The sequence below is a fragment of the Mya arenaria genome, chromosome 11, assembly GCF_026914265.1.
Source record: "Mya arenaria isolate MELC-2E11 chromosome 11, ASM2691426v1".
In the NCBI taxonomy this organism is placed as follows: domain Eukaryota; kingdom Metazoa; phylum Mollusca; class Bivalvia; order Myida; family Myidae; genus Mya; species Mya arenaria.
Genome location: NC_069132.1, coordinates 19,749,138 through 19,762,675, shown reverse-complemented (window position 1 = coordinate 19,762,675; position 13,538 = coordinate 19,749,138). Strand labels below are relative to the sequence as shown.

General features: G+C 38.5%; 1 protein-coding gene across 1 annotated transcript; it reads left to right on the top strand.

Moving 5' to 3' along the window:
- The first annotated feature begins 4,160 nt into the window (after positions 1-4,160).
- On the top strand, positions 4,161-12,454 carry LOC128208392 (uncharacterized). Its single transcript, XM_052911950.1, has 4 exons — positions 4,161-4,446; positions 5,230-6,388; positions 9,676-9,737; positions 10,533-12,454. Exons 1-4 carry the CDS (start codon positions 4,403-4,405, stop codon positions 11,677-11,679), a joined length of 2,412 nt encoding a protein of 803 aa, XP_052767910.1. The 5' UTR covers positions 4,161-4,402; the 3' UTR covers positions 11,680-12,454.
- Positions 12,455-13,538: the final 1,084 nt, after the last annotated feature.

The window sequence follows — 13,538 nt, the reverse complement described above, 5'->3', positions numbered from 1 at the left end:
GTCGCAGGCGGATCCGTGGTCCAGTGGTTAGACACTTGACTGCCAACCTAGGGGTCGCAGGCGAATCCGTGGTCCAGTGGTTAGACACTTGACTGCCAACCTAGGGGTCGCAGGCTGATCCGTGGTCCAGTGGTTAGACACTTGACTGCCAACCAAGGGGTCGCAGGCGGATCCGTGGTCCAGTGGTTAGACACTTGACTGCCAACCTAGGGGTCGCAGGCGAATCCGTGGTCCAGTGGTTAGACACTTGACTGCCAACCTAGGGGTCGCAGGCTGATCCGTGGTCCAGTGGTTAGACACTTGACTGCCAACCAAGGGGTCGCAGGCGAATCCGTGGTCCAGTGGTTAGACACTTGACTGCCAACCTAGGGGTCGCAGGCTGATCCGTGGTCCAGTGGTTAGACACTTGACTGCCAACCTAGGGGTCGCAGGCTGATCCGTGGTCCAGTGGTTAGACACTTGACTGCCAACCTAGGGGTCGCAGGCTGATCCGTGGTCCAGTGGTTAGACACTAGACTGTCAACCTAGGGGTCGCAGGCGAATCCGCGGTCCAGTGGTTAGACACTTGACTCTCAACCTAGGGGTCGCAGGCGAATCCGCGGTCCAGTGGTTAGACACTTGACTGTCAACCAAGGGGTCGCAGGCGAATCCGCGGTCCAGTGGTTAGACACTTGACTGTCAACGTAGGGGTCGCAGGCGAATCCGCGGTCCAGCGGCTAGACACTTGACTGTCAACCTAGGGGTCGCAGGCGAATCCGCGGTCCAGCGGCTAGACACTTGACTGTCAACCTAGGGGTCGCAGGCGGATCCGCGGTCCAGCGGCTAGACACTTGACTGCCAACCTAGGGGTCGCAGGCGGATCCGCGGTCCAGTGGTTAGACACTTGACTGCCAACCTAGGGGTCGCAGGCGGATCCGTGGTCCAGTGGTTAGACACTTGACTGTAAACCTAGGGGTCGCAGGCGGATCCGTGGTCCAGTGGTTAGACACTTGACTGTCAACCTAGGGGTCGCAGGCGGATCCGTGGTCCAGTGGTTAGACATTTGACTGTCAACCTAGGGGTCGCAGGCGGATCCGTGGTCCAGTGGTTAGACACTTGACTGTCAACCTAGGGGTCGCAGGCGGATCCGTGGTCCAGTGGTTAGACACTTGACTGTCAACCTAGGGGTTTCAGGCGGATCCGTGGTCCAGTGGTTAGACACTTGACTGTCAACCTAGGGGTCGCAAGCGGATCCGTGATCCAGTGGTTAGACACTTGACTGTCAACCTAGGGGTCGCAGGCGGATCCGTTGTCCAGTGGTTAGACACTTGACTGCCAACCAAGGGGTCGCAAGCGGATCCGTGGTCCAGTGGTTAGTCTTATTGTGATATAAAGGAATGGAATTAATTTATCTGTATACTGAAGCATAAAATGACTTTAATAGGTCTGTGTTTAGTACTGTTTACACGGGGAAAATTGAAGATTTTAATTTGCTGTACTCTTTCCGACTAAAGAAAAACATGAGAATTTGACATTGAATTATGCTTGTCTGTCTTAAGACAATATAGTTATACCAACATATCGCATACCATTTTAAAGGTCTTTGACTCTTCTTTCCATGTCACTTATTTAAAAATGGTGTTTACATGTTGGTTGAGAAATTTACATAAAACTGGACTCTACCGTGAAATCGGGTAAGTTTGAGTTACATACCTTGTTTCTTTTTTGTATATCAACGACACTAAATATCTTCAGATGTGTTGTTTATCTCATTGTATGTAAGGCCTAAAAAAAAAATATGTCTGTTTCCTGTAACCCGACCGACCGTAATTTTTTACCGCCGACCGCAATTTTTTTATGCCCCAAAATTCGAAAAGTCAGATTTTTAGCGATCTCTGGCCTATGATGACAACGATAATTTAAATATTTTGGTAGTGTCCGAATCGTTGCATAGTTACAAACGTTTCCGGTTTGGCAAGTTGAAACAATGGCAAAAACCTTAATGGCTGTGACATTAAACTGCAGGGCTTTCAATTGACCCGAGCTCCCGGGTTTTGACGCACAGGAATCGTAAATGACCCGAAATCAACGCATCATCCATTTGTAATATGCATCGGTTTTGACACGGTGTGAGAGTCGGTATCATCTGAAAGGAGCCTCAATGCATGATCTGAATGTTTGTTTAACCCGCAAGAGCAATTTACACCCGAAGTGACAAGTGATTATCGATCTGGAATCTGATCGGTAACCTTGTCAATTAGCAGCACTCAAACTCAATGACGTAATATTAACTCCGCCCATTATGCAAATTAACGGATACCTTCCGCTTTTTCGCTAAGTGCAATAGTTTTGAAAAACAACAATGCTAGGATATATTTTGTTCATTTATTTAAGATTTTTTTTATTATATCTCCAGTTAATTAAAAAATATTCTTATAAGTTTTTAATGAGTTAACAGAAAATAAACATTTTTCATACCACATGGTCTAAAAAGCACGGAAAACAGGTGCACGCTAACTTCCTGTCAATTTTAATGAAAGTGAAAGGAGAACTACGTAGATCGTTGTCAGTGTTATAGTTTAGTTCTATCACGGACCTGGTTTATAGGTCCGTGGTTCTATAACAAAACTGTTATGGTTTTGCCATTTATGAAAAATACGATGTTGCAATACTGGCAATAGGAACGTTAAATGTTTTTGTTTACTTCCGGAAAAAAAGATAAACCTGAAAGTGAAAGTTAAAGTAAGAAAGATGTCGTTGCAACTAAACAATCGCTGGTGCATATTGGAATTTGACAAGGATGCACTGGATTACATAAAGAAGATGCATTAACTAAATAATATGTTCGTCAGAGTCAGAACATATTTTACCAAGTTTTGACTCTGGGAATGTTTTAACCCCCGTAGTCCAGTCAAGTCCAGAAAAGGAAAAAACAACAAGGTATTCTATTGAAAGTTACATTGATTATCGTGCTCGAGATTTTTACAGAATGAACAGTGGATCTTATACAGCAGATCTTTTTAAAACACTGAAAATTGTTAAAAAAAATAAGTTGTGGAAACTATTTAAGGTACTGTACGTGTACTAGTTTTGCTGTTTTACTGTTTAAAAAAGAAAATGGTATTACTTTTTATTAGTCAGTCTAAGCTTTTTTGATACTGATTCTAGTCTATTTAAACATATTCCAGTCCAATCTGTTATTTTACACTGTTCGCTGTCGAGTCAGCAGGTAAGGTTTAAGTGTCTCCAAGCAGTGAACAGCGTAGACCACGGGTCTACACTGGTCCCAAAGATCTGTACAATTCTGACAGCCTCTAAGAGTTAAATGGTTTAGTCATTGATTCTAGTCATTTATCAATCGAAGTATTGATTTATATAAAATTATGTTTTGTGGAGATTCTTGCCTGTTCTTGTTGTAACAGCATTTTATTTTATAATAGTTGTCATGTACATTTAATTGTAATAAACTTGATATTATTACACAGTCTATCTTAAAATAGTATGTGCAATAATATCATGTTTTATTATCTGAAAATGTATGCATTTTGGAAGTTTTGTTTAAAACAAAAATAAATTGTCTAAATGTTCTTTGATTCACTCTTTCACTGGGTTATATTTGCAAAGTCTAAAGATGAACTGCTTCCCTGGTGAACAATGCTCAAAATTGCACATAATGTTGCCACCGCTGGGAGTCGAACCCATGGCTTGCCCTTCAACAGGATGCATTCTACAACTGAAATACATGTACCATGGCTAAAAATAACTGATAAACAATGCTGTTTCTTTGCCAAGCTTCACCTATATATAGATGTGAAAAAATCACTTAGTCTTGATTTATTACAATGATGGTATTTTATGTTTTGATGGCTGTCAAGCTAGCAGTTTTAGCTTATAAGTGGCAGAAAGATTGAATCTATATATCACACTGAATTCTTATTAAAATAATTCACCTGAAATTAACTTGAATATTGGATCATTCTGACATTTAAAAAAAAAAAAAAAAAAAAAATCCCTACCTACCGACCCATCTTTTTTTCAGCATGTTACAGGAAACAGACACATTTTTTTTTAGGCCTAACCAAAATGGTTTTAAACAATATTTTAGTGACAAACAATGATTCAGATGCCTGTGGAACAGAGCAGACGAATCCGTGTCCGTCAATCAAATGCACACTCCTATTATAAATGTCAATACTCGATATCAAATATCACATTTTCATGTAGGCTATTAATACTGTATGTAGGGTTGTGACAAAATAATGGTTAAAAGTTAAATCGTTTGAAAGGATTATGTGATTTTACCATATAATTAAATATTTAATTCGGAAGTGTACTGAACATGTAACGTATATCTTGTTTACGTGATAACGATATATCGTTCAATAGCGAAACGACACACTTTGTTTGTATTGCAGGTATTTGGATGAAACACCATTCCGGTTTAAAGATGGTTTCTCTACAAGAAAGGTTGGTGAATATTTATCGTTTTGCTTATCCGGTTAATTTTGTGGTATTTTCCCTCTGTTGGAATAGTCCATTATTGTACACAGGGATACTTTAATAGTGAATATATTTTCATTAAGACGGTTTATTTAATAGTGGAAACGGATATTTTGCTACGCCGTATTCCACCACAGGCGACATAATTTATATATAGTATATATAGGCCAGGAAAACATACAAATAGTTGCTTCTGTTCCCTATGGATTCCCAAAAGTAAAAAGTCAAGGGTTAGACTAGGCGGTACAGGCAAAATGATAATAAGAGACCTCTTCAAATAATTGGAGACCACTTTAAATCATGTTCAAGTCAATTAAAGACGTATTTAGTTGAATTGGTGAGTCCTCCAAATGATGTGTTGCTATCATTATACAATTTTAGCAAGCAACACATCATGTGCTTTCCTAATTTATTGGATTAGTGCTATCTTCAATTTCTTTGAGGAGCTCTCTAGAAATACATTATTTGACAAATCATTTGATGCTAGTTTCAATTAAAAAAAATCGTACATATCCGTAATTGATTTAAACAAAGCTTCAATACCTTTTATGAGCTCTCTAATGCAATTGATGAGATAGGTCTATAAATATCTGAAGAGTTCTCTAATTATTTCATTTTTGTGATATCGTTAATACATTCTGATTCAAATCTTATTTTAAAACGGGCTATTTCTTGCTGGATCTTGTTCGACATATCATATTGACTGATCTTTAGTTAAATACTATAACAATAAACATATACATATTACAGGTACGTGGCGTCTATGGTTCTGAGCGGTACAGGAGATGCTCTGGGCTACAAAAACGGCAACTGGGAGTTCTGCCATTCAGGGGAGGAAATCCACCGGGAGCTGGGGAAACTCGGGGGCCTCGAGAAGATACAAGTCAACACCAAGAACTGGATGGTAAGCGATGATACGGTGATGCACCTCGCCACAGCTGAAGGTCTGGTGACAGGTAAATCAGGCGATAACTTGTTTCTTGAGATCGCTGCCCTTTACAAGGGATGTTTTAAAGATATGGCAGGGCGGGCGCCAGGAGCCATGTGTGGAGACAGTGTAAGACTATTAAAGCCACACAGAGAAAAGGGATATAGAATTCCCTTCAACCCTCGAGGCGGGGGATGCGGTGCAGCAATGAGAGCCATGTGTATAGGGCTTCTCTACCCTCGGCATGAAGACATACACAAACTGATTGAGGTGAGTGTCGAGTCCGGTCGGATGACACATAACCATCCTACAGGATACCTAGGTGCTCTGGCTTCTGCTCTCTTCACTGCTTATAGTGTTCAATCAAAGCCAATTAAGGAATGGGGAAAAGGTCTGGTTGATACTCTACCGGATGCTTGGAAGTATGTAGAGAAAACAGGTGTCGCTGTTGAACAAAATAAAGAACACTGGGACTATTTTACAGATCGTTGGGTTGATTATCTGAAAACACGAAATATTGAGGATGGAACATCTGAACCGACGTTTCCGGAGAATTACGGAATTAGAGAGCGGGATGCATTCTACAAGTCGCTCAGCTTCAGTGGCTGGGGAGGATCGAGCGGGCACGACGCACCGATGATCGCCTATGACGCTCTTCTCAGTTGCAATGACACGTGGAATGAGCTCTGTAGTCGTGCTATGTTCCATAGCGGTGATAGCGACAGTACCGGGGTTATAGCCGGCTCCTGCTTCGGGGCGATGTTCGGATTCAAAGGTGTGCAAAAGGGAAATTACAGTAAACTAGAATACAAGGAACGCCTTGAGAAACTTGCAAAAAATCTTCTGAAACACAGCCATCAGGAAGATGTTAAAGATTTACCTGTTGGCGATAGTCAGGATAGCACAGAGAAAGAATTGACGGATGATCAAAACACAACAGGAAAAGAAAAAAGCGCTAGCCCACAGAAGCCAGGAGAAATATAAGCGTATTGGACGTCACAGATTAAAAATAAATTTGAAGAGAAAATATCTAGTGGTTTGACTTATGGCAGTGATAGTCAGCTTACGAAGTATTCTTGCTCTAAGACTGATCACTGCTGTATGCATACTTGAATAGACAGTATTTTGCTCACAATTCTGTGGTAATCTTGAAACAAAATGTTTAGTACGAACGGTATTTTATAAATCACTATGCCATTCTAATATCTTACGCTTTTCTGTTAATACTCTGACATTATTCTCAGTGAGGTTAAATCTTCACCCAGTTGTACCCGAACTGACTATTAGTCGGATTGTTTTCGTTTTTCCTCAGACCATTTCATGTTAAGTGATATTTAAGCGTTTTGACTTTAAAGTTTAGTTTTCATTTTATGTTCATGCTACATTTAGTACATTTTGTTCAAAATTAAACTTTTTCTATGAAATGGTATTTTTGTAACTTTAACATGTTTGTAAACTAGCTGAAAAGAGGTTCCGAATATTTATTTACATTGTTAACAGTATTTGTCCTTCGCATATATGGTTTTCGTATGTTAAACTTATAATGACATTGCTGGCCTGATCATCAATAAACAAAAAATGTGTTGTGATTAACATGTGTTGTGCATTTCGAATTGTAAGTTTCATGTTGTTGTTTTTCATACTTTAATAGCATATGAAGCGATATATAAATTGTTATTGCTACTGGCATTGTCCACCTACTGTGCCAAACGAGTATTTCAACAAATTTTGAAAACTACGAGGGGTGTCGTAAAGTTCCAAGGCTGTCCAATTAAACAAAAACCATTAACAATGTTTCCATGAAACTATGCACACGTATTTAACAGTACATATGAAGTCTACACACGTATTTCTTATTACGTCCCAATGCAATGAGTAATTAAAAAAATGGTTGCTCAAGCAACCGAGTGTAAATGCTACGGCACTTTGGCATGTAAAATTAACTGTGTTTTCTTCAAATTAAACGTCCGTTAATATAAGTTCATAAACTGAATCGACATGCAATGTAAAATGTTGGTGAATTACATAAGTTAAAACGACTCTTACAAAGAGTTGCAAAATTAGATATATTTATTATAAACAAAAAGTTCCAAAACATTATAATTATAATAAAATATGGATACACACTCATTAAAAAGATCAAAAAGTGTAAGGAAAAAACTTGTTTGTGACAATAATTTGTTTCTATGGATTAACCATAATCATTAACTGAATAGCATAGAATTTTATTGGATTTAATATGAGGCCAAATTTTAAGGAATTCCGTTAGGGTCATCGCAAGTGTTGATCTGTCCTATCGCGTTATTATCATCGCACTCTCGCGTTAACATCATCGTGATACAACGATAACGAAAACGCAATTACACGATGTTACGATGGTGAATACGCGACAGCACGAAGGTGAAAACACGAGATAGCATTATTATCATCATGCTGTCGCACTATCGGTTCTCGTTGTCGTACTGTCGCGTTATCATCACCCTACTGTCGTGTTTTCATCATCGTACTATCGAGTATCGCGTTTCAAATCAACACATTCACAACGATCGCCTTAACGTAATACCGTAAAATTTCGACATATTTATGATTTTCATATAGATTTGTTTTGTTATTATCCTCGCTATAAAAGCGTTGCCCTTAACTCAACTCAAATATATTTTTAGTTCACACGATACGTAGTTATACATGGAACAATTAATTAACGGTGGAGGGTTAATGGCGGCTTAGCAGTGCAAAAGTTTAACAACATTATATATACTTAGTGGGGGAATGTGGTTAGTAAGCTATACTATGCGGTAATATATTTTAGAACATATTTGATGAAAGAAAGGTGTACATGGAAAAGAAAAGTGTGGTACAAAAAGACACACAATTACATACTTGCCATATCGAGTAAGTAGGTAGGTAGGTAGGTAATACAAATACAAAAAGACCCTCATTCTCAACTTTTCGACATCGTATATACTACAAAGTATTGTATCCAAAGGCTCACTTAGATACCGCCCAGTTTCCCTTCTTAAAGGCAAAGGTTCCAAGCTTTAAAAAATGTTCAAAAGTTCACGTTTTACTTAAATTTGAGGAATCATCTTTTTCAGCAGTTGAAAATACATTCTTTGCGACACGTTTTGAGGGTAATATGGAGTTGGCCGAGTTTTACGGAAAAGGATTTTATCAGATTTTGGATTTGCATTTTGTTAGGAAAGAATGCCGACAATATAACTATTCGCTTGTGTCAAATGCCCAAGACTTTCTAATCAACAATGGATTGTGGTTTCTTGGTATTAATGTTTTTTCAAATAAGAAATATCTTCAGTAAAAAATGAACACAGTCGATTAATGTCATTTCCTGGTTAAAAATTTCTTTCTTTTATTAGAAATAATGTACTATACCAACTTGAAAAAAATCAACTTAATATGCAATTCATCGTTTGTGTGTTTTCGTGCTATTTCTAAGTCAAGATACTACAAAAAGCACCATCAACGGTCTCTGTGGTCAAAGTTTTCCCGAACCCACAACTTTCCGTCAAGTGCCCTAGTTAGATCTGATTTTAAAAGAGAACAACGGGTTTGCTTTGGTTATTATCATTAAAGATGCACTATTACTCCCAAATAAGATTTACCACATTTAATAATATTGTTTTAATATTACAAAAAGGATAAATAAATGTCAAAAACAATGGTTCTAATGAAGGGTACCGAATTTTATTGATTAAAATGAGCATAAAACATGGTATTACTTCCTTACGACACTGTAGTAGACAACAGTAAATCTTTTACCATTCACCAAGCATTGAATATTTTTTGCGCTTTACGCTATTAGATACACAGTTACAATCTTGTTATCAATAATTAAAATTTTCCATAAATGCATTATTTAGTAAGTAGTGAAAGAGTTAACTGTCAAAATTGATGTTTGTTATACATGTGTATGCATTGGTTTTGAATAAGAGTGTCACTTTAACATTTATAAACATTTTGCCTCAGAACTATGTGCGAAGCCCAGAAAGAAGTTTCATAAATATGAAATTTTATCTGGTAACAAAGTTATAATCATCTAAAGGGTTGCCTGGATTGTTTAAGGTTGGCGCAAATCGTCCTTGTTCGTCAATCAAATGCACACTCCCCTTGAATGTCCAATTTCGATATCATAGTTCACCTGTTCATGTTTATCTTAATACATATATATAAAAAAAACACTATTGATGCTGTAGATAGCGTTGTGACAAGATGGTACATGTACTGTTTGTTATAGATAGATAGATAAATAGATATTGCAGGGTATTTGGATGAAACACCATTTCGGTTTAAAGATGGTTTCTCTACAAGAAAGGTTGGTGAATATTTATCGTTCTGCTTACCTGTTTAATATTGTTGTTTTTTCCTTCTGTTGGAATAGTCCATTATTGTACACAGGGATACTTCAGTAGTAATTTTTCATTATGACGGTTTATAAGTGGAAACTGATATTGAGCTGCGTCACGTTCCACCACAGGCGACATAATGTATAAATAGTATAAGTAGGCGCAAAACATACAAATACTTTCTTCTGTTCCCTATGGATTCCATAAAGTAAAAATCATGAGTAAGTCTAGGCGGTACAGGCAAACTAATAATAAGAGACCGCTTCAAATAATTGGAGACCACTTTAAATCATGTTCAAATCAATTGAAGACGTATTTAGTTGGTGAGTTCGCCAAATCATGTCTTGCTATTATTATATAGTTATTGCTAATTACACATCATTTGATTTCCTCATTTATTGGATTAGTGCTCTGTTCAATTGCTTTCAGGAGCTCTCTATGCTCCTCAAATAATGAGAGATATACATTATTTGACAAATCATTTGATGGTAGTTTCAATTCTAAAAATACCGTACATATCCGTAATTGATTTAAACAGAGCGCTTCAATTCCTTTTATGAGCTCTTTAATGCAATTGATGAGATAGGTCTTTAAATATTTGAAGAGTTCTCTAATTATTTCATTTTTGTGATATCATTAATACATTCATTCCAGTCTTATGTTATAAACGGGTTATGTCTTGATGAATCTTGTTCGGTCTATCAAACTCACAGATGTTAAGTAAAATACTATCAAAATAAACATATACATATTGTCCACTACAGATACGTGGCGTCTATGGTTCTCAGTGGTACAGGAGATGCTCTGGGCTACAAAAACGGCGACTGGGAGTTTTGCCATTCAGGGAAGGATATCCATCGGGAACTAGAGGAACTCGGGGGCCTCGAGAAGATACAAGTGAACGTCAAGGACTGGATGGTAAGCGATGATACGGTGATGCACCTCGCCACAGCTGAAGGGTTGGTGACAGGTAAATCAGGCGACCACTTGTTTCTTGACATCGCTGCCCGTTACAAGGCATGTTTTAAAGATATGGCGGGGCGGGCGCCAGGAAATACATGTGGACACGGTGTGAGACTATTAAAGCCACAGAGAGATAAGGGTTATAGAATTCCCTTCCGACTTCAAAGCAGGGGATGTGGTGCAGCAATGAGGGCGATGTGTATAGGGCTTCTTTACTCTCGGCCTGAAGACATACACAAACTGATTGAGGTGAGTGTCGAGTCCGGTCGGATGACACATAACCATCCTACTGGTTACCTAGGTGCTCTGGCTTCTGCTCTCTTCACTGCCTATAGTGTCCAATCAAAGCCAATAAAGGAATGGGGAAAAGGTCTGGTTGATACTCTACCGGATGCTTGGAAGTATGTAAAGGAAACAGGTGTCGATGTTGAACAAAATAAAGATCACTGGGGCTATTTTACAGATCGTTGGGTCGAGTATCTAAAAACACGAAATATTGAGGATGGAACATCTGAACCGACATTTCCAGAGAAGTACGGAATAAGAGAGCGAGATGCATTCTACAAGTCGCTCAGCATCAGTGGCTGGGGAGGATCGAGCGGGCACGACGCGCCGATGATCGCCTATGACGCTCTCCTCAGTTACAATGGTACATGGAATGACCTCTGTAATCGTGCTATGTTTCATGGCGGTGACAATGACAGTACCGGGGTTATAGCCGGCGCCTGCTACGGGGCGATGTTCGGATTTAAAGGTGTGCCAAAGGGAAATTACAGTGAACTAGAATACAAGGAACGACTTGAGAGACTTGCAAAATATCTTCTCAAACTCAGTCATCCAGAAGACTATAGCGATTTTCCTGTTAGCGACGATAAAGGTTGCACAGAGAACGACCTCCCCGATTTAAAACTTCTTAATGACGAGAAAGTAGAGGAACAATTGCAGTAATGTCCTGAAATCCCTCCAGGAAACCTAGTTACAGAGGAGGGAGGCTCTGATACCAAAACAAAAAACAAGGATGTTCAAGACTCAACAGGGCAAGAAAAGGGAGCTAGTGCACAGAAGCCAGGGGAAACATAGGCGTATTGAAAATTTGATCCTGAGCATCACAAATTTAAAAAATGAATTTGAAGAGTAAATGTGTAGTGGTTTAACTTATGACAATGTTAGTCAGCTTGCTCTATGATTGACTTTCTTCTTTTTACCTGTTTTAACAGTTTGAATTAACAGTATTTTGTTCTCAATTCTGTGATAATCGTGAAACAGTAGTATTAGAACGGAAACGTTTTTTTTTTTAAATCACTATGTAATTCTTACCTTGTACACTTTTCTGTCAATAACCATTGTTCTCTTTGAGTTTATAGCTTTACTTTGTTGTACCCAAAACTCATCATTTGTCTGTTTTCGTTTTAACTTCATGCGAAGTGATATTTAAGCGTTTTGACTTTAGTTTTTAGTTTTCATTTTACATATATTTCTTATTACGTCCCAGTGCAATGAGTAATTAAACATTGTTTGCTCAAGCAAACGAGAGCAAATGCTACGGAGAACTTTGAAATGAAAAATAAACTGTGTTTTCTTCAAACTAAACGTCCGTTTTTATATATTTATAAACTGAATTGACATGCAGTAAAAACTGTTGGTAAATTACATGTGTTGAAAAAACTCTAACAATGAATTGCAAAAGTAGATATATTTATTATAAACAAAATGTTCAAAATCTATCATAATATAATTGCATATGGATACATAATCATTAAAAGGATCAATCAGTGTAATAAAAACTAGATTGTGACAAATATTTTTGTCTATAGATTACCCTTAATCATAAACTTAATAGCCTAGATTTTTATTGAATCTAATCTATGGCTTACTTAAACGGAATTCCGTAAGGGCTATCGCCTGTGTTGATCTGTACTATCGCGTTATTATCACCGCAATCTAGCGTTAACATCATCGTGATACAATGATAACGAAAACGCAATTACACGATATAACGATGGTGAATATGCGACATTATTATCGCATTATCATCATCGTACTGTCGTATTTCTGCTTTCTCGTTATCGTAAGTCACGTCATCATCCTACTGTCGTGTTTTCATCGTCGTACTATCGAGTATCGCGTTTCAAATCAACACATTCACAGGCAATGGCCCTAACGGAGTACCGTAAACTTTAGACATTTTTATGATTTTCATATAGATTAAAATTTAGCATAGACTACAAAGTCTTGTATCCACGGGCTCACCTAGATACCGCTCAGTTTCTCTTCTTAAGTGTTAAGGTTCGAAGCTGGGCCATTTTAAGCCTGTCTCACACAGAACACACGGCTTATACGGTTGGCCACCCGTGTAAACCGTACATACAACCGAACCAACCGTGGCCTTATCTGAGTTACACTTGGACCATTCGAGTGTATCCGTGAAAGCCGTGTATGATTTTTAAAACTTTTAAAAAACTGGCACGGGTGCCATGTCCGTGTATGATCGTATTAGCGATCGTACAAAACCGTGAGAGACCGTGTGAGACCGTACGAGACCGTATATACAACCGCACATGAAGTCCACTCCACGAGTGAGCTCAACCGTGTCAATATCGTATATAAATCGTATGGAATCGTGTGAAACCGTTCCCAAGTCCTTCATCCAACACCCGGATTAACACTCGAATGTCACACGATCACCGTATGATTCACACGAGTGTACACACGGTTTTATACGATCGCCATACGACCAATACGGTTTCATACGATCGCCATACGACCAATACGGTTCAAGTACGAATTATACATGGTCAAGTACGACC

Bases quoted from the DNA above. Each gene is read 5' to 3' on its own strand.
- LOC128208392 (XM_052911950.1), top strand. From the start codon at position 4,403: ATGAAACACCATTCCGGTTTAAAGATGGTTTCTCTACAAGAAAG. The intron at 4,447-5,229 runs GTTGGTGAATAT...TACATATTACAG, and splicing joins ATGGTTTCTCTACAAGAAAG to GTACGTGGCGTCTATGGTTC. The intron at 6,389-9,675 runs TAAGCGTATTGG...ATAGATAAATAG, and splicing joins CACAGAAGCCAGGAGAAATA to ATATTGCAGGGTATTTGGAT.